At 42.2% G+C, this 21,716-nt stretch overlaps 1 protein-coding gene across 1 annotated transcript in view; it reads right to left on the reverse strand.

The window, feature by feature from the left end:
- Positions 1-3,193: 3,193 nt before the first annotated feature.
- cUnh2orf76 (chromosome Un C2orf76 homolog) overlaps positions 3,194-21,716 on the reverse strand; it is a 32,545-nt gene continuing 14,022 nt past the window's right edge. Inside the window, exons 3-5 of the mRNA XM_079170590.1 lie at positions 20,598-20,635; positions 19,358-19,439; positions 3,194-3,591 (exon numbers count right to left, since the gene is read on the reverse strand). Of these exons, the coding sequence (XP_079026716.1) occupies positions 3,515-3,591; positions 19,358-19,439; positions 20,598-20,635 (197 nt within the window). The 3' untranslated portion in view covers positions 3,194-3,514. The remainder of the gene's footprint in view (positions 3,592-19,357; positions 19,440-20,597; positions 20,636-21,716) is intronic.

Genomic DNA, 21,716 nt, shown 5'->3' on the forward strand with positions numbered 1-21,716 from the left:
GTTTGTGATCCACTGACAGGTGGAGGCTGGCACAGTGAGCTGGGAGAGTTTAGGTTGAAGTACCTCTGGGATGACGTTGTTGAACGCGGAGCTAAAAGTCCACAAACAGAACCCTTGCATATGACCCTGGGGAGTCGAGGTGTTGCAGCATGTAGTGAAGTCCCATATTGACTGCATCATCCACCGACCTGTTTGCACGGTAGGCAAACTGCAGGGGGTCCAGCAGGGGCCCTGTGATGTCCTTCAGGTGGGTCAACACTAGTATCTCAAAGGATTTTATGACCACAGACATCAGGGCAACGGGCCTGTAGTCATTTAATCCTGTGATGGAGGATTTCTTGGGGACCGGGATGATTGTGGCGCGTTTGAAGCAGGAGGGGACCTCACACAGCTCCAGTGATCGGTTGAAGATCTGCGTGAAGATGGGGGCCAGTAGTTTGTAAGTACTTCCAGGCCTCTCCAAACTGACGAGGGGTCGTTGGCTGAACATTTTTTTTTCAGCTTTTCAGTGTACAGCTGGAAAAAAGGTTTATCACGCAGAACCCGGTAGTTCTGTTCTTTTAAATGATAGTCACAGTTATAACAATACAGTAACTTAGGCAAGGCAAGTTTATTTGTATTGCACATTTCAACAACAAGGCAATTCAAAGTGCTTCACATAAAACCATTAAAAGCGTCAAAACATAAGGCAAAAGAAAAGGAGATTTAAAAACAATTATGAACATTCAATAAAACACTAAAAAGCATTGTAGGACATCAAATACAGTAGTAAAATGCAGAAAATTGATTAATATCCTTGAATCTGGTTCAATGAATGGCAGCAGCAAACAGAAAAGTCTTCAATCTTGATTTAAAGGAGCCGAGGGTCTCAGCAAAACTGCGGTACTAAAACACGCCACACACTCAAGAGCACGGGCCATTCAAATATTATTCACATCAGAGGGTACAATATTAACCATATCATAAAAATGACACGATAGACGAATGAACACAGTAGTAACGCTACTGCAAATGTAAAACAAATGCAGTTCACTTACCAAAGCTGCTGTTCACGCGCTTGTACAGAACATCGGTGCGGTTCAGTTCCAGCTAGAGGTCCTCCTGCGAACATGTTCGTTGAGTTGTAGATCCACTCGGTTTTCAGCAAAAGTTTTTAAAAGCACCGTAGCTTGTAAGTGTTCCATCGTGCTATGGTGTCTTGTTGCTCTCATGGTTAGCAAATCTAGCGTAGCTCCAAACACCAAGACGCTCAGTCGAAAATAAAACTCATTCTTAGCCATAAAATGTGCAACGGTTCTAGGACGCTGTTAGCCAGGAATACCGTTTGTACAAATCCTTTTCCTGGCTGGGTCAGGGCCGCTAGCTGTGGGGTTGGTCGACCCTTTCTTACGATGTCCAGCTTTTCTGGAAATGTCCTCCTCCAGAAAGGCGTTGCAAGTAACTACCAAATCCATTTCTCCTCCTCATTCAGCCATTGAGTGTTAAAAAAACAAAGCTACACCAAGCAAAAAGCTAAAAATGTCATGTCAATGTCATAACTTCTTACATATCTTTCAACTTGAACCCTTACTACTAGCTAGCTTTCAGCTTCACAACAGTCATGCTAGCCTACTGACCAATCACGCTGCACGTTAATGCTGACGTACTTGGCTAGGCCACCTACACAGCTGACATGTCAAAGGATTCGCCCAACATGTCAAACGGAAAATCTGATTGGTTGAAGACTATGACAATCAACAATATCGTCCCCATTTACTTACACTGCAAAGGCTTCCTAGCAGGCATCGGGCCTCTCTTCTTACCTAGAGACATAGGGGCGAAATCTGATTGGATAAAAGCTCTACTTAAAACAAGCTGCACTGGAAGCAGAGCAACTGAGGAAGACAGTAGCTGTGCAATGAGAAAATAAGCTAATGGAAAAAAAAAATGTAATACATGTAGTGTATTTATGAAAAATTATAAAATAGCTTTAACTTTGTGATTCTGTTAAGGCCAGCAGAGCTTGACTCTCCTTCATTGTGTCTTTGTCACAGGGTGAAAGGACCAGACCAAAGTTGAAAATGTCACAGAGAAGTAGCCAGAAAGAAGGTGGTCCAGCTTTTTCCTATTGATGTCTAATTAGCAAATGTGAAGTTAACCCAATCCATAATTCTAGTTTAATATGTTTAAAAATGTTACTCCCTAACACCAGCCTAAATCAATTCAAAGGCAGGAAATGTAAGCTTTAAAGTCAGGATGAAGTGATGTCAACCAAAAAAAAAAAAAATGTTCTCATCTAAAAAGAGAAATTTGTGTGCAGGGACTTTTATCTGTGGTTATTACAATTTCTTGTTTCAGCTCTATTCCTCTGTTAACATCATTGTTGGACACTGAATTAGTGTGTTAGGATTCTTATCATATTGGGCTCTTAGATTGTTTATTATATGTGACTTCATTTCAGATGTGAGTGGGTATGTTTGCTCAAAAGAGTTGTGCTATGCTCGTAGTGGCGCTTCACATTATTGCTTTTAATAATCGTCACGGTCTCTGAACACATGAGACAAACTGTTTTTAAACTGCCCGTGGGAAGAATTATAAGAGTGTCCATTCTTGGTTAAAGACTCTGGTCCCTCCGACCACATTTCTCTTTTTGGAGAACGCCATGTGAAATAACTTCTCAGACTCACGTAATTCTCCTACTCTTCGTTCCCTTTCTCGTCTCTCCTGTGTGTGTAAATCTCACTCGAGTTGGGAAAGTTGTCAGAATACACATTTGATTGGCTGAGCAGCATCACGTGATGTGATTTACAACGCATGTAATTGGTCGGTGTGTTTTCTGGACCGCTGAACAAGTGCCGTAAAGGCTAGAAAAGCTGCCCTGGTTAAAATAGAAGCGCTCCTTCAAATATTTTATAATTCTCAATTATCTATCGGTTGTAGGTCCAGGGTCCGGATAAAACGAGTCCAGATTCGGTCCGCGGTCCACCTATTAGTGACCCCTGGCGTAGAACATTATGATGTATGACATTCCCGTGCTATATGTTTCAAGTACATTTTTGGATAGACACCTTTTGATACACAGATTTGGTACAAACCATTTTTGACAACTCAAGAATTTATATAAATGGCAAGAATCACTCATACCACATTAAAACAAGCTCTTGAAGAACACCATAGAAAGTGTTTTGGTAACACTTTACTCACTGAGTCAAAGTGGGGACAATTAACATGTATTTTGAAGTATAGTGCAGTACATTTTATTCTGTTAATTATAAGCAACATTCAAAAAACTTTGAAATGCATTTTCTTTTCTAAAAACAACACTGAAAATGAATGTCCATGATCGCAACTACCAGAAAAAAAGGCATACCAGTTTGGTGGATAATACACTTTGGTTTTTAAAAACAACCCCAGAAATTAAAACTGTGATGTTAACATTATGGTATAATTCTTGTTTACCTATTGTTTCTGGCATGCTAGATCTTAAGAACCCCCTCTATTTTAGTAAGTAAAAGTTAAGTAATTAAAATAGTGGTCACCAAGCAATTTTGGGATTTGCTTTATAGACACTGTAGTCTTCTTTCCTGAAGAAGGCCACTTCTGTTTCATTTGCTGAAAAAAAAACAACCCACAAATGTTAATAAAATAAAGTTGACAGCAGATCATCAGTATTGAGCACTTAATATTATTCATAGACATTGCTTAGAAATTATTCACACACACACACACACACACACACACACACACACCACACACACACACACACACACACACACACACACACACACACACACACACACACACACACACACACACACACACACACACACACACACACACACACACACACACACACACACACACACACACACACACACACACACACCTTCTGTGCTGTTCCAACAGACCCTGAAAAGGAGCCCAACATGTCTAAGGGATAGAACCGTATGAACGGACTAGGAGTCTCCTTCAAACAACTGGATGTATTCAAGTCTCTCACCAACACACAGGCATTTCACGAGATCACATGTAAAAATATCATAACGTTAACATTTACATTGGCTCAATACTCATTTTCACTGAAAAGAGCCTGAACACATCATATTGTAACTGAACGGAACCTTCGTTCGTTAGGGGTGCTACGATAGTTAGTAGCTCTCCTCCTGTTAATTTAAACACCTGTTAGTTGTTTACAATGCAACATTATCAGAGATTGGCGAACAGAAAAGCAAAAATGCCGATGTCCTGATCGCATATTTTACTGAATATTGGCGGATAACAATCGTCAGTCAAATTTCATTTCATATTGTGATGACTAATGTTAAACTGTTTAACTAATCCATGGTTCACATACATGCCAAACTGCGAGGGGGGAGGCATACGGATCACGGATCGACAGTGGTCCGTTACACCACTAATTTGAACACATCATGATAACGTTATAATTTACATTAGTCTACTACTAATTTTTACTGATTGAAGCTTGAATGCACCATAATGTACCTCAATGGAACGTCTTTATAGCTCTGTGCCGTACTTAACAACAGCTGTTGCTGTCAACGTTACTGACGTAACTAGCTGTCCTTTTAATTACAACACTAATTTCTTGTTCACAGTTTATCATTATCAGACGAGCGACTAGAAAGCATCAATGCTGATTGGTAGTAAAACATTTCTGTTTTTATACTATGGTGGTTAACTGTGTAATTAATCAGATGTTCACATGAATCCTTGGTCATTTCCTATATCCAAAATGCTCGCACACTGCAGATTTAATACTATTTTTGGCAAATACAAGGCTGGAGGGTTGGTTCCCTCAGAATTGTTTAAAGCAAGCATTCAAGTGAGTGTCGAGACTCTCAAACACACAAAACAAATACATGTTATGTGACTCACTCAAGAGGAGATTTCACCGCCCACACACATCAGGACACCATCGATATCGTAGCTTTTTCAATTCTTATGGTTATGAAGCCGTGTCTTATATGACCGCAGTTACAGCCAAATCGGTTACTCCCGACATCCCCAATTGCAATATTTAAACCCTAGCCCAATTTTTTAGGCCTCTACTCAAAAATGACATACCCATATGCAAAAGAGTGTATCTCTCTAACTACAAGGTCTATTTGAATAATTTGTATGTCATAATAACAGAAACACTTGTGAGATTTGTTCAGATGTGTAAATATCCGTGTATATCTTACTGGTTAATACTAAATGAAGTTTAACTGCCATCAAGTTATTTATGTCATTGTTTGGTATGTTTGTTTACATGTTTGCATAAAGCAAACTGTGTTTTTATGTAATGTAAATGTCTGATTGTTTTGTATGTCTAAATGTAATTTAAACAGTTTGACGGTGGACGGAGAAGTTGGAGGAGGAATAAACCCATCAGTAGAAAGAACTAAAGGTGTTGTGTATTTCCTGGAGGGAGTGATAGTCGAACTCAGATCTGCATGAATTTCCCGGACCTGCTCGTGCCTGACAGCTCGTTAAGACGGAATCACAGATAAGACACTGTTGAGCGTTAAAGGACACACAAGTTCATCTGTTTTTTCATGAAGACGTCCATAAGTCAGACACTTAAGTTTGTGTTCTGAAAGGTGACATAAGGATCGAAAAAAATAAAAGGACTATAAGGGGCTGTGTGTAGCCTATTAACATAACAGTGTTCCATAAGATATTAAGAGGCATTAATGTAAGTGATTTATTGTTACTGTTGATCATTTAAAAAAGAGGTAATTAATTTACTTAAGAAAAAGAAGGGTTTGTGTATGTGAATATAAGAAACCTAGCATTAGGAGAGAAGGTTTCTGTTAATGGTTTAATATCTTTCAATGCAAACTCATTTAAGTGTTGCACTAAGGACCTTTACAATTCCTACTTTATTTTAAGGGGTCTATTTAAGAGAAAGTGACTTAATATCCTCTTGAGTGCTTTTTGTAAAATGTTTTTGTGAACTACACTACTTATTTGGGACAACTTTATCTGTGTACAGTTCATGTTAAAATAATTTAAAATGTCACAAACAAGTAAAGGGAGTCAGTATGTAGGTGCACTCATAGAACAATTGGCAGAAACCGAGCAGGTAGATGAGTCTAGTGTTGTAGCACAGACCGCACAGCCTGAAGAGCCTCGACGAAGTGAGAGAGTCCGCATAATTAACAGAAAAAGGAAAAGAATTTCAGAAGACGATGCAGAAGGGAATCAAAAGCAGCTCACTTGACAGTGATGAGGACCTGGACAACGCTACAAAAGACCTGCTCAAGACAAAAGAGCTACTACTTCACTTTGACAGCATCTACGAACGCTGGAAAGCTTTAACTAAAGTGGCTAAACAATCTTTAACTAAACGGGATCCCAGTAACATCCTACAAGAACACACGAGTACTATTCAAAGAGAGTTATCTGAACTGAATAGTGTTTATGATGAACATCGAAGGATTGCCAGCCCAGCTCACGAAATGCGCCGCAAGCTGGACAAATGCATATCAGTCACCAAGATTGTTGAGCGTTATGCTCAGTCTCAAATTCAAGGAACAGAGGAGGAGCTGATTTGGCCAGATGCAAGTTCTGTATTTGCATCTACGATTTCCAGTGTTTCATTTCCAGACTCCAAGTGTTCTAAGGTTATTTCCACTCGCTCTTGTATGTATCCTCAGTTAAAAGACAAGAAGCTGCAGCCGAGTATGCAGCCACCAAAGCTGTGTTGAAGATTATGGCTGAGCAAGAGTGCCACCAAGAGAACCTGCAAAGACTTGAAGTTGAGAACAAGCGGATAGTTGCAGACCAAGAAGCAGCTGCATTAACTTGCCGTCTTCAAGGAGAAAGGGAAGAGACTGAGCGTAGGATAGAAAAGGAGAGACAAGAAGCTACTCTCTTAAGGAAACAGCAAGAAGAAAATGCTGCAAGAAAAAAAGTCTGAAGAGGACTTGAAAAGAGAGCTTGTGCGTTTGGAAGAGCTAAAAAGACTGAATGCAGCCAGAGCAAGGCTTCACGTCTATGATGAAGAAGACTTCTTTCCAGACCAAAGGCTTACACCACATAAGTCTGAGCTGCCTCCGCTTGAGAAAGCAAGTAATCAGGTGAACCCTGTGTATCAGTACCCACAACCACTAAGAGATGTGTCCCCAAGAGGTGTGCTTCAAAACAACATGCAAGAGCTTGTGAAAGTACTGGCTGAGGCTATATCAGCAAATAGGCTGCCCATTCCAGAGCCTACGCTCTTCAGTGGGGATCCACTCAAGTTTAATCATTGGAAGTCTTCCTTCCAGACACTAATTGAGAGGAAAAACATTCCAACGTCAGAGAAAATCTTCTTCCTTCAGAAGTACGTGGGAGGAGCAGCTAAAAAGGCCATAGAAGGTCATTTTCTGATTGATTTAGAAGATTCATATCACACAGCATGGGACCTGCTCAATGAACGATATGGCGAGCCTTTCGAAATTGCCAAAGCCTTCCGAGACAAATTACATGCTTGGCCAAAGATAGCCTCTAGGGAAGAAAGAGGGCTATTCTAAGAGGGCTATTCTCCTCTAAGAAGATCACAGTGCCAACGACCTGCAAATAAGAGGGCTATTCTCCTCTAAGAAGATCACAGTGCCAACAACTTACACTCGTGAATTTATCCCTGCTAATCGGACACATATTCCAACTCCAGAGACCGCTAAGGCATGGCCTCATTTGGAGCATCTTGCAGAACAAATTGCGCAGCCAAAAGAGTGTGACATTGGTCTGCTGATTGGGTACAATTGCCCACAAGCAATAATGCCACGAGAAGTTGTGTGTGGGGAAGAAAACCAACCCTTTGCTCAGAAAACGGATCTAGGTTGGAGCATCGTGAGTTATGGTGAACCACAAGAGCACTACAGCGATGCAATTGGAGTAAGTCACCGCATCATTGTAAGGCAAGTAACGCCTGAACCCAAACCAACAGTCAAGCTTAAAAGTGAAGTTCACTATGTTTGCAAGACCCAGATCAAAGAAATGATCAGTCCTGATGATGTAATTAAGGTGTTAGAATCTGATTTCAGTGAAAGAGTTGAAGAGTTGAAGAAGAGGCAACCCAGAGAGGGTTCCAGAAGAAGAACTCAACAATCAACCAGTCTGGTATATTCCCCACCACGGGGTGTACCACCCTCAAAAGCCGGGGAAGATACGTGTCGTCTTCGATTGTTCAGCAAGGTTCCGAGACACATCACTGAATGACCACCTTCTTACTGGGCCAGAGCTCACAAACACCTTGGTGGGAGTTCTTTGTAGGTTTCGCAAGGGCCCGATTGCTATTATGTGTGATGTGGAGCGAATGTTCCATCAGTTCCATGCAAGGCCTGAAGACCAAGACTACCTGAGGTTCTTATGGTGGGAGAACGGTGTACCCTAGCACTGATGGAAGAGTCAGAAAGGTGAAACTCTTAATGAGTGACTCAACCTTAGATAACCAGGGTGTTGTAAATTGTTTTATTAATGTGATTTACTTTGACTGATTGTACTGAAACAGGAAGTGCTTTTATATTGAAACCGGAAGTGCTTTTACTTTGAAGCCAGGAAGTTGTTTTGATACGAGTTTCTTGATGCTAATGAAACAATGATAGTGTAAAAAACGTGGTTATGTCGAGTTCTGTTCACTTCCAACAGTTGTTATACTGCAGAGACAATTAAAGTGTCCCGTTCGAATCGCAGATGTGTCTCGGTCATCTTTAGAAGCTCCACTTCACTACATTTTGGTGCCGAAACCCGGGAAGTCAAGACTGTGAGACTTTAAACTTCGACGAAGTTGGAAGCTAACGCTGGCTAACGCTAACGCTGTCGCTAGCTGGAGAGATGGCGACACAATTCGAACGGATGAAAAAGAAGCGTAAAACAATACGCACCTCGACAACGAAGCTGTTAACTCACATTGAAGAAGAGGTGAGCGAAGATGTGCCAGACTGTGAGAGACTCCGTGAGCTGTTATCACTATTGTCGACAAGAGAAGAAAGTTTATTCGACTTAGACAAAGGCATTGAAGACGGAACGGAGACGGATGTGCTTGAGTCAGAGATTGCAACCGCTCAGGAATACCAGGACCGCATCCTCACACTGAAAACCCGCGCCAAAAGATCCATTCAGAGGGCAGAGGAAGCTGTGAGTGTGCGGGTGAGCGATGCAAATTCAAGTACAGTCGGATCGCTAAATAAGCGGACGGTCAAACTGCCTAAATTGGTGATAGAAAAATACAGTGGAGAAATAAGCCAGTGGCAAGAATTCTGGTCACAATATGAAACAGCTATCCACGACAACGACACACTGTGTAAAAGGGAAAGGTTCACTTACCTGAGATCCTATCTGACTGGAGCTGCTGCAAGATCTGTGGCAGGACTAACTATGACTGATGATAATTATGATGCAGCAGTGCAACTGCTGCAGAGCCGTTTTGGAAGAAAGGACATTGTAATAAGCGCACATATGTCCAGACTGCTAAACTTGGCTCCTGTGAAAAGATCATCAGATGTTGTAGCTCTCAGGCACCTGTACGATGAATGTGAAATACAGATCCGAAGTCTAGAATCCTTAGGGGTTCACAGCGACATATATGGCTGCCTGCTATGCCCAGTACTGCTACAGCTCATACCAGAAGATATTGCACTAGACTACACCCGCAAGTCAGACTCCAGTGGTGAATGGAAAGTGCTTGAGCTTGTCCAGTTCCTGCAAAAGGAAGTCCAAAGCAGAGAGAGAGCTCTTCATCTCACCAGACCAGGTAACACACAAAGAGACTTTCCACCAAATAACAGATCATTTGGTAAGCCAGACCCTGTTTATAAAAACAAACCTAAAAGATGGAACGTGCCTTCAGCAACAGCTTTGCACACAGCAAGTAATGTTTGTCAGACCTGTGTGTATTGTGACGGTGCCAACCATAAACCTGAAAACTGTCCAGACAGTTCTGTGGCTGCTCGCAAGGAGAAACTGAGAAAACTGGGAAGATGCTACGTGTGCCTTGGTCCAAAACACATAGCAAAATTCTGCAGAGTCAAGGGTGTTTCGTGTGCCTTGTGCCATCGCAGACATCACCAGTCAGTTTGTGATCAAAGTGAAGCTAAGCCAGATGCTGACAGTGGTGGTACGGATGCTGTGGTATCCTCTGTGTCCAGCACAGTGAAACCGAGAGCTGACGTTCAGAACACAGTGTTGCTCCAGACAGCCAAGGCGTGGGCAGTAGCCCCAGTGGGGAGGAAAATGGTAAGCTGCTTGTTAGATGGAGGTAGCCAGAAAAGCTTCATTCACGAAGATGTAGTTAAAGTACTAAAACTGCCAGTGGTCAGACAAGAGACGCTGAACATCCACACCTTTGGGTCCACTTCTCCTGTCACTGCACGTCGCAACATCGTGAGAGTGTCACTGGAAAACGTGTGGAATACACAGCAAAAAATTGAGATTGAAGCAGTGGAAACCCCTCAAGTGTGCACGGCTGTGATAAAGGTCCCCAGCGAACCGATCCAAGAGGAGTTAAAGAGAAAAGGTCTTCAACTTGCTGATTTTCCACCAGAGGGCACTGAGGATCCAGAAGTGTCAGTGTTAATAGGAGCAGACTATTACTGGCGAATAGTGACTGGCAAAGTTCAGAGGATAACAGAATCACTAGTAGCCATTGAAAGCAGCTTCGGGTGGGTTCTGCAGGGTCCAGTTACCACCTCCAGTGTCACCGATGCCACTTGCATGCACATCTGCCTAGAGGAGGACACTCAAATAGCCAAACAACTACATGCTTTCTGGGAAGCAGAGTCACTGGGCATTGTTCATGAAAAAACCCAGAGCCCAGAAGAAACAGAAGCTCTTCAGAACTTTGAGAAGACTATAAAGTACAAGGATGGCCGCTACAGAGTTGAGTTGCCGTGGCAACCTGACAGACCAGATCTCCCAAACAACTTCAGAGTTGCAAGGAGACGATTTGAAGGTCTCAAGAGGAGACTGAACATGGATGCAACGCGGTACACAAGGTACAATGATATCATACAAGATTATCTGCAGCAAGGCATCTGCGAGGATGTACCAGAGCACACCTCAGCGGCAGAGCAAACTGAGGCTGTGACGTACTACATGCCACATCATGCTGTTCTTCGAGAAGATAAGGCGACAACTAAACTGAGGGTTGTATTTGATGCATCATCACACGAAGAGAGTTGCCCCTCCCTTAATGACTGTTTACTGACTGGGCCCAACCTGAACCCAAATCTGTTAGATGTGCTGATAAAATTCAGACTCCACCAGATAGCCTATACGGCAGACATCACCAAGGCTTTCTTGCAGATAGAACTAGCTGAAAGAGACAAGGATGCTGTGAGGTTCCTGTGGCTACATGGACCTCCAACCAAAGACTGTGAAAATGAGCTGCGCATCATGAGAATGAGTAGAGTGGTTTTTGGAGTGTCACCTAGCCCGTTCCTGTTAGCTGCAACAATAAGAAAACATATTAAGCAGTATGAAGCGGAACAGCCTAAGACAGTGGAGGCACTGAGAGAGTCCCTCTACGTGGATGATTTTATCTCCAGCTCATGTGATGTGGATGAAGCACTTCTAGTTACCACAACAGCAAAGGAGATTCTGTCTCACGCCGGCATGAACCTGTGCAAATGGGTGACAAATTCACCAGACCTGAGCGAAAAGTGGACAGACAGGGGAGTGGAGCACACAACAGACACAGCCATTTGTGGAAATGTACTGAAGGTGTTGGGGTTGGTATGGAGATCAGAGAAGGACAGTTTCGTTTTTGATTTAAAGGGATTACTGGACATTGTAAAGGACAAAGAAAACACAAAGAGAAGTGTGCTAAAGACATCAGCCAGAGTCTTCGACCCCATCGGGTTCCTCACTCCATTCACTATTCGAGTTAAATGTTTGTTTTAAGAACTATGGGAGAGGGGAATTGGTTGGGATGAGCAGCTTCCACCAGACTTGACTGAAAAATGGGATCAGTGGTGTGCAGAGCTGCCACAGCTCCACCTTGTGGACATTCCAAGATGGTACCAGATCGAGATTCGACCAGACTCGCGGATCAAACTGCACGTCTTCTGCGACGCCAGTGAGAAGGCATACAGTGCTGTTGCCTATCTACAAGGACAGAACAAGGAAGGAGATGTTGTAACAAGCTTTGTGGCCTCCAAGTCAAAGGTAGCCCCACTAAAGAAAATGACTTTACCACGCTTGGAACTCATGGGTGCACTGATTGGAGCAAGCACAGCACAAAGGTGGAAGCCATTTGTGGCCAACAGAGTGACTGAAATACAAGGACTCACAAATCCAGATTTGTGGTGTCACTGCAATGGCAAAACTAATCCTGCGGATTTACCTACCAGAGGCCAGAGCGTCGAAAACCTCATCCAAAGCCAGCTGTGGTGGAGCGGACCTGCTTCACTGTTATCAACTGATGGGGGAAAAGGACATGGATGAGGACTGTGTTGAAGATGAGGTGAATACTGAGCTTAGGTCTAAGTTTCAGGTTGTAGTACAGCTGACCAGCACTGAACAAGCTGAGCCACTTTTGGACCTGGAGAAGTACAGTAGGTTAAAAACTGCATTAAGAATAACTGCATGGGTGAAAAGATTCATAGCTAATGCCCGTTGTAGTCAAAGGATTCAGGGAGAGCTAACTTCAGAGGAGCTCACTGCAGCAGAAGTGTATTGGGTGAAGATGACCCAAGAGCAGAGCTTCAGCCAAGAAATTGTCCAGCTGAAGTCTGGACAGGACATCAAGAGAGATTCAAGAATCAAAGACTTGAAACCATTCTTAGATGAGAATAGCCTTATTAGTGTAGGAGGCAGGCTACAGTACTCTGATTTCAGTTTTAGACAGCAACACCCATGGGTGCTACCTAGAAATCACAGATACTCTGAGTTACTTGTTCAGGACTGTCATGAGAGAGTGATGCATTCTGGAGTCAGAGACACACTAGTACAAGTGAGAGAGAGGTATTGGATTCCAAAGGGGAGACAGCTAGTCAAGAAGATGGTGTCACATTGCTACATCTGCAGGAGATTGAAGGTGAAACCAGCACAGCAGTCCACGGCTCCATTACCCAGAGACAGAGTGACCGAGTCCCCTCCCTTTGAAGTTATTGGGGTGGATTTTGCAGGGCCATTATATGTGAAGGCTAGTGGTCAGTCTAAGAAGGCATATATTGCACTTTTCACTTGCGCTGTCACCAGAGCAGTGCATTTAGAGCTGGTTTCTGATCAGACTACAGAAAACCTTCTGTTGGCTTTAAAGAGGTTTATCGCAAGGCGAGGACTGTGCAAGGTTGTTTATTCAGACAATGCCAAAACGTTCAAAAGAGCAGAACAAGATCTAAAGGAACTATGGAAGTCATTCAGAGGATCAGAGCTCACAGAGTTTTTCACTGACAAGGGGATCACCTGGAAGTTTATTGCAGAGCGAGCTGCTTGGTGGGGTGGCTTCTGGGAAAGACTTGTGAGATCCGTGAAAACCTGCTTAAAGAGGGTTCTGGGGAAGGCATCACTGAACTTTGAGGAGCTGACAACCATGCTCACAGAGATAGAGGCTGTGTTGAACTCAAGACCGCTAACTTATGTACACGAGGATGCATCAGAGCCACAACCACTCACACCCTCTCATTTCTTGGTTGGGAAAAGACAAACTTCTCTACCACCAAAGACTATGCTGCCACCGTCTCAGGCAACTAACGTGAGCAGAGAGGACATGGGCCGGAGATGGAGGTACCGGCAGAGACTGTTAACCAGCTTTTGGAACCGCTGGAGAAAAGACTACCTGATGGACTTGAAATCAGCTCACAAGTGTGAGACACCCACACCCACTGTGCTGAAGGTGGGAGATGTCATTCTGATTGGAGAGGACAACACGCCCAGGCAGAACTGGAAGATGGGCAGGATAAAAGAACTGTTCCCTGGAAGGGATGGACTCATTCGTTCCTGTACTGTTCATACCTCTACAGGCAGTTTGCTGAGGAGACCTGTTCAGTTGATACATCCTTTAGAGATAAGTTAAAGTAATGGGCTGAGTAGTAATGAACAACTGTTCATCGGGCGGGAGAATGTTGTAAATTGTTTTATTAATGTGATTTGCTTTGACTGATTGTAATGAAACAGGAAGTGCTTTTATATTGAAACCGGAAGTGCTTTTACTTTGAAGCCAGGAAGTTGTTTTGATACGAGTTTCTTGATGCTAATGAAACAATGATAGTGTAAAAAACGTGGTTATGTCGAGTTCTGTTCACTTCCAACAGTTGTTATACTGCAGAGACAATTAAAGTGTCCCGTTCGAATCGCAGATGTGTCTCGGTCATCTTTAGAAGCTCCACTTCACTACACAGGGTAAACGCACCACTAAGCCAGTCTATCTTCATAGACCTGTACAAAAGATAGTTTACTATTTGAAGCAGAATAGATTTGATAGTTATTTTGTGAGGTTAAATCCCAAAAAGAATTGTGATTTGGTGGGAGTTTAACTGCCATAAAGTTATTTATGTCATTGTTTGGTACGTTTGTTTACATGTTGTCATTTGTAAGGTTTGTTTTTAATGCAAATGGGTTTTTTGTTTTGTATAAAAAGGGGGGGGGGGGGGGGGGGACGGACGGACTATTGTTGCGGGCTGTGTTCTACTGGGACGTGTTTGACCGTGGCACAGTGACAGCAGGAGCGCGGGAAGCGCCATAAGTCAGTCAGTAAATGAAGTCAAAGTAAAGTAAGTTAACCAAGTTTTCGGTTCAAGTTTCAAGTGATCATCTTTGATCGTGTTTCAAGTGGACTCATTTCCCTCTCGGTTGTGTGCAGCCAGTGTGGTTCGTTATTCATGTACATTCGCCATTGCGTATATTCGCACGCAAACTGTGTTTTTATGTAATGTAAACGTCTGATTGTTTTGTATGTCTAAATGTAATTTAAACAGTTCGAAGGTGGACGGAGAAGTTGAAGGAGGAATAAATCCATCAGTAGAAAGAACTAAAGGTGTTGTGTATTTCCTGGAGGGAGTGATATGAAGAGTATTAACTTAAATTGAACATTTTCAGGTTCGCCTGTCTTTGAAATAATTTAGGAATTTGCCTAAAAATACTTCACAATCATAGCACATGTCAGAAGTCTCTACACATTTTTTTACTTTGATAAAGTGAAGCACGCCAAAGTTATAGAGGCTTCAGTACGGAGAGGTCATGCAGAGTCAAGCCAAATTCTCATTTTGGAACCAGATGTTGCAGTTGTTCTATTCTAATTTTATATACTATATAACTATATATTTCACTTTTTTTTATCACTAATAGTGTTCAATCTATCCTAATACAGCAGTTTGGCATCATTTCTGAGCCATTTTGAGGTCTCTGGGGGTGCTCATATCTCTCCTCCATGGAATTTTCTCGTCTGTGTTTATGTAGACCTTTCTAAGCCTATGATTGGCGGATTTCAGCATATGACACCTTGTTCGAGTCGGAAGAGTCTCAGGAATGCAGTAGGAGGTCCTTGAGTTGATTGACAGAATTTTTAGTCACTAAAAATCCAAAACCGTGCCGCGCCACCCCTAAGCGTAAAATGATTCGCCAAACAGTAAAATGACGACCATCTCGTCATACTTGCACCCAAAAGCACAATTTTTTCACAGACACACAGACACGGCGAGCACATGTCTGAAACGGATTACTGTCAATTGCCAGCGTTTTTCTTCCAGAAAATCATCTCAAGGTACGATGCTTTCAATCTTCTTTTTTTTTTGCTGTGGAGCGGTTTGTTGTTCGGTGGCTTTCTGGCTGTAACTTTAATGGTTTCAAAGAGAGAAATTTGGAAGATATGGATGGATTCTGTGTCGAATCCTCGTGCTTTCTGATCTATGGGTCGGCCATGATAGCATTTAGCTTTGTGATTTTATCTCCAAACGGGAGTACGTAGCTCGCCGTGTCCTGGCGAAAAATACGTGATATTTTGATACATCTTCTAGTTTATTGTATTAGTTTGTGTATAACTGTGTTTTGAGTGAGTAAAATGGCTTCCATGGTATTTTCTCCCAGAATCTCTTCGTTACGTAGGTATATGATATATCATAAAATATCATTTTATTCATTTCTCAGAAGTGAATTGTATTACGTGTGTACTCTGTCGCCAACCCCTAGCCCCCTCCAAAGGGGTAAAGAGGTTAAATGTAATAAAAGATAGATACTTGCCATTTGTGTATCCATACAATATTGCCACCCAAAACATCGCAATACTATGCCGTATCAATTCTTTCCTCCACCCATACTGTTCATATTCAGGAATGACTTGTCCACAGTCTGCATGGGTGATAGGTGATGTTAGCTCTGCAGCAGGTGAGGCAATGGGGGCAGACTGAGCAGGATGCCAGTTCAGTGGTTGAAGTGCATGTGAATGACTCCGCTGTGTCTGTTTGTATGTAAACGGAAACACATATCACCTAATTGCCTGCAACCATAGAGGTGTGTTGCGTTGCATCTACAGCGGTCAAAGGGACAGTCATTTTTGGTATGTTTTGTTTCTTGTTTATATTCAATTATCCAGTCATAATGATCAATTTCCAGAGCCCACCTTGCCCTGCGACCTGTAGAATCACAACCCAGAGCCATCTCCCTCAAGAAATGTGTGATCTGTGATGATGCAAATGGGATGGCCGGTCAAATACTGGCGAAAGTGGCGGATGGCCCATATGATAGCCCACAGTTCCCTATCATTTGGAGGCCAACTCTTCTCTGTTTTTGTCAAACTGTGGCCGCCATAAGCAAAGACATTTTCCAGTTAGAGAACACATCCTTTGGTGTTACTGGATGCATCTGTGAAGCGCAGAAACTCATAGAACAGGATGGGTGTGTCACAGAGCATGACTGAGGCTTTGAAATGCACTCCATTCAACCGCATTCCATAAAAATGTATTTCCTTTTTGAGTGAGAGCATATAGGGCAGGGGTATTCAATTAAAATTACGAAAGGTCCAGATTGAGAAAATCTCGTCGTGCAAAGGTCCGGAACATTACAATAATATCTAACTTGCGCTATTTAGTGCAATATATATATTCAAGAAGCGTAGTAGTAACATAGTCTCTGTGTTTTCTTTATTTGATTTGACAACTGTCAAATCAAATAAAGAAAGTACACATCAATTATATTTTAATATATAATTACGTTTTCAAATTTAACTGGATGATTATAAATAATACATAGAAATACAAAAATAAATGTTCTTCTCTCATTTCAAGTAAAATAAGGGCTCCATCTAAAAATAAAATACACAGAAATGAATCTTTGAAAAGCTTGCATCTTAAAAGAAATTGCTTGATTTTTGAAAAATGTATGAAAAGGTAAAAAGGAAAGCGTAGCTGGAGTGAACTGTTTTCTTCTCTTTGTTAAATCCATTTCACATCATAACTGTCTCAGTCAACTTTATAATAAACAATCTCTACACATTTCAACATCTTGCCCTCAGTTCAGACTGGAGTGTTTGGTCTAAAGATGTGTGTTTGGTCTCGTAGTGGCGTTTCACATTGGCGCATTTAATAATGGCCACGGTATCTGAACATACGAGTCGTTTAGTAGCGCCAGCAGGAAGAATGAACAAATAAGAGTTCGTCCATTCTTTGTTAAAAGCTCTGTTTTCGTGGTCCACTTCTCTTTTTAGAGCACGCCATGTAAAATTATCCGACTTACTTCTCCCACTGCTCTCTCTCCGTCTCCCGTGTCTGTGTGCAAATCTCACTCTGCTCACGAACGATGCGTTTCAGAATACAGATATTCGATTGGCTGAGTAGCATCACGTGAGATGATTTACAACGTATGTGATTGGTCGGTGTATTTCCTGGACTGCTGAACGAGTGCCGTAAAAGCTGGAAAAGCTGTGCAGGTTAAAATAGAAGCGCTGCACCAAAATGTATAATTCTCAATTATCCATCAGTTATAAGTCCGGGTCCGGATCCGGACCGCGGTCCGCCTATTGGTGACCCCTGATATAGGGGCTCTGACATTTTATTATTCTTTATTTTAATCATCAAAGTGTGAAATACAATTTTACTGCCGCTCATACGTCTTTAAATATCTATGCAGAGTTGCAGTGAAAAGATATAAAGCAGTAGTGTGTTCACATGAACGGAGCGGGTTAAAAGCATTTGACGGTGAAAGTCTTGGCAAGCGGAGGAACTTCAGAAGTCCCCGGCAGACAGACAGAGGGTGGTGATGCTGGTCTGAATGTAACTCTCACGAGACGGTGCGAGATCCAAGATGGCGGCCCCCAATTGCTAGACTACTGTTGAAACAAACTTTTCTCATCGGACTTAAAACCTTTTATATTCCCCTTCACCGATTATCTATTTCCCTCAAAACTGGACTACAATATCAATCGAACTGGACCATCTGGAAGAATATATTGACGAGTGCTTCAACCGAATCTGCATCATGGACAAGAACAATACAGGAGACACTGAAAAGACCTCCACTCCATACAGCAAAAGATCCGGTCCTGATTCACACTCCAGCACAGGTACAACTCTATCCACTTCAGCAAAAAGATCATGTTGCTCCGAGGTAAGTCACATACTCGTGCCCATTGACAATAAACTTTGCGGCTTTGACTCCAGACTCTCCCTCAACGAAGTTTTACACCGGGAATTCCAGGCTCTGCGCCACAGCCTGGAACTAAGTCAGGACCAAATCGACACACTCACTAAGGACAACAAGTCACTACAACATTATGTCAACACGATAACCACCCAGCTCACCTCTGTTACCGCAGACAACAAAGCTATGAAACAAACCATCCTGGATTTACAAGCACACAGTATATAAGACAATTTCCGAACAAACCACAAAAGACCCCGAAAAAAACAATCAAAGAATTCATGTCCAAACAGCTCAAACTACCCGCAGAGACCGTCAACAACATCACATTCCACCACGTACACCGTCTGGGATAAAGGAACAACAATAACCGACCACGGCCAATCATCGCTAAATTTGAACACTACAAACAAAACGAACAGGTCAGACAACAAGGCAGGCAAGTCAAAGGAACAGACTATGGACTCAACAAACAATATCCAAAAGAAATCATACAATGACGCAAAGATCTGTTTCCAATCCGAAAACACATGATGAAAGAAAGCAATAATATCACTGGACAAACTATACATAGATGGACAATTGTACCGTGATAAGGACGTAACCCCCTGGCTCTTCTAGACCCCCCCCCACACCCTCGCTCTCTTTTTCTCTCTCGCCCCTACAGCCACACACACACACACACACACACACACACACACACACACACACACACACACACACACACACACACACACACACACACACACACACACACACACACACACACACACACAGCTTTTAGGGCGCACTCAATAAACAGCAATGACAAACTTACCAACGCCAGCAGCTCTAAGGGTTTGGTTGTCCTGCAGAATGAGATTTTCATCATCTTCTAAACTCATCACCAACTCGTTAGTCTGCCAAGTAAAAGGTTTCCACTTGAATGATAACATAGGTTTTCAGAAGATCACAGAATTTCTTAACTTAACTTTTGCTAGCAGCTCCACAAAATGTGACAGTAAAAACTAAAGAAATATAGTGTACTGCTTAATTTTGAACATTCATCCCATTCAAGGGTGTGTTTTGGTTCACTCACTAATTTGTGCTTTTGTTATAAGCACACTTTCATTAGTTTGTTTTAAATCCGGCCATTATGGCAGCATCCTTCATTACAGCCACAATTTTGAGTGACCATGACATCAACCCCTGTGGCTAGTGGTATGACACTTATTTTAGTATGAAGATTCAACATGTAAATTACATTTTGATTGGCTGTATGTGGGAGAGACCCTTACGACCCGCGCCTACTCTGCGTCTGAGCCGATCTGGCAGGCCGAGCACATCTTGTACCTACTCTGGCAGTGACAGTGTTGAGGTGCGTACACACCAAATGCGGTGCGAATTATTCTTTAATTATTATCAGTTAATCGCATCATTCGCGCCGCGTTACTCGCAGGGGACCATTTGTGGTCATTCGCGTTAGATGTGCTGGAGAGGGAGCGTGGCTTATCCCCCTGGAAGCCGTTAGTAACTTAAGCCATTTATTTCTGCCATCAACCATGGAAAAAATAACTACTTGTTGTGGGAGTCGGTTTGGGTTAGGGTTAAAGTGATTAAAGTGTGATCATGTTCAGCCATTAAACATGCCAATAATTATACTATTTGGTTGGTTGGCTCAAAAGTTCTATTATGGATGTGTCAGATTGGCTACGGTACAGCTAACAAAAGCCATGTCAGCTGAGGCTATATTTTGCTCTAATATTAGCTTCAAGATATATTGGCAAGTCATTACAAAAGCATTGAATATATCCAAACAACAACAACAACAAAAAATAGATACATTTCATTTTTTAGTCGTGCAACAAGCTAATTTGCACTATGCATCAGGTATCATACTGTTGTGCCAGTCTGACAATGGCCTTCCACTTTCAAGCGGCACCTGCCGGTGGAACAAGAGTGCATACCATGGACCACTTTTCAATCTGGGCGCTGCTGGCTGAAATTGAGAACACTTGGCCTTCAGGTACACACCTAATTTCTGGCCCAAGAAAGTGACACATTCTTTAGAGAGATACCTTTGCTCCATGTGCTTGGTGGATAATCTTCATTGTGTCTAAAAATACAAGAGAACAGAATAAGATGCAATGCATGTATCTGAACACCTAATCACAACTTTCTCGGATTTTTTGTTTTATTCAGATGTGTCGTGAAACAGACATATGACATGTCCTTTGATTTAGCTGCCTTTAGCTGCCTAATCTCAGTGAGCACCAAGCGGGATTACAACAGTTGTAGTTGAAAACCAAGTGATATTCGGTGTGAAGACCTATTTTCGCCCTCTTTTCAGTCGGCTAAATTGTGGTTACAACATCAACGCGTCACAAAACTACAATATGTTTGAAAATGTTAATGATTTGTTCAAATGTAGGTTGAACGAGAGATGATATTGGTTACTGTGAATGTACTTAAACAAAGTCAATGTGGTCTAGCCTGCTAGCTTGTAGCGTTAGCATGTTAGCTTGTATCATACTGCAGCATGGACCAACAGTAAACATAAACTTGTGTGTAATGTTCGCGACTGTCTTTATGGGCTGTCACCATAGCCCGACGTTCTAAAATGGAATTTTAAGCCATTTCACATCTAAAATACACTTCAGAAAGCATGTAGGGTTAAATCCAGTTTAGATGGAGATGGAATACAACAAAGGGATGTGCAAACAAGAGGATCATTGTTGTTGGGCAAATAGCAACATACAGAAAGTGTACAGTATTATACTCTGTAATATCCCAGTGAGCATCTTTTGGTCGAAAAGACATAAAAAAAAACAACTTCACTGATAAAAAGACGTTCAAAACTGGTTAAAAAGTGAATATTCCTTTTTAATACTTCTTTTAATTGCAGATGTCCACCTAAAATCTGGCAGACCATCTGAATCCGGCTTCTGGGTGGCTTTGACAAGAACTTTTACAGAAGGAAAGGAGATTTTGTTATTGTTTAAACCAGTGATTCTCACTGAAAACGGGTCCACGACCCAGTTTTGGGTCGGGACCCGTTTTCATTGGGTCGCGGGCTTTTGCCTGGGCCAAGAAAATGTTGATGGGGATTTTTTATGCAGTAGAGTCTATTCACAGTCCTTAACAGTATTTGGCATTAATGCCTTGTAATGCTAATAGAAATCCGCCATTACACAGCA

Source organism: Pholis gunnellus (genome assembly GCF_910591455.1).
Source record: "Pholis gunnellus genome assembly, chromosome: 12".
In the NCBI taxonomy this organism is placed as follows: Eukaryota; Metazoa; Chordata; class Actinopteri; order Perciformes; family Pholidae; genus Pholis; species Pholis gunnellus.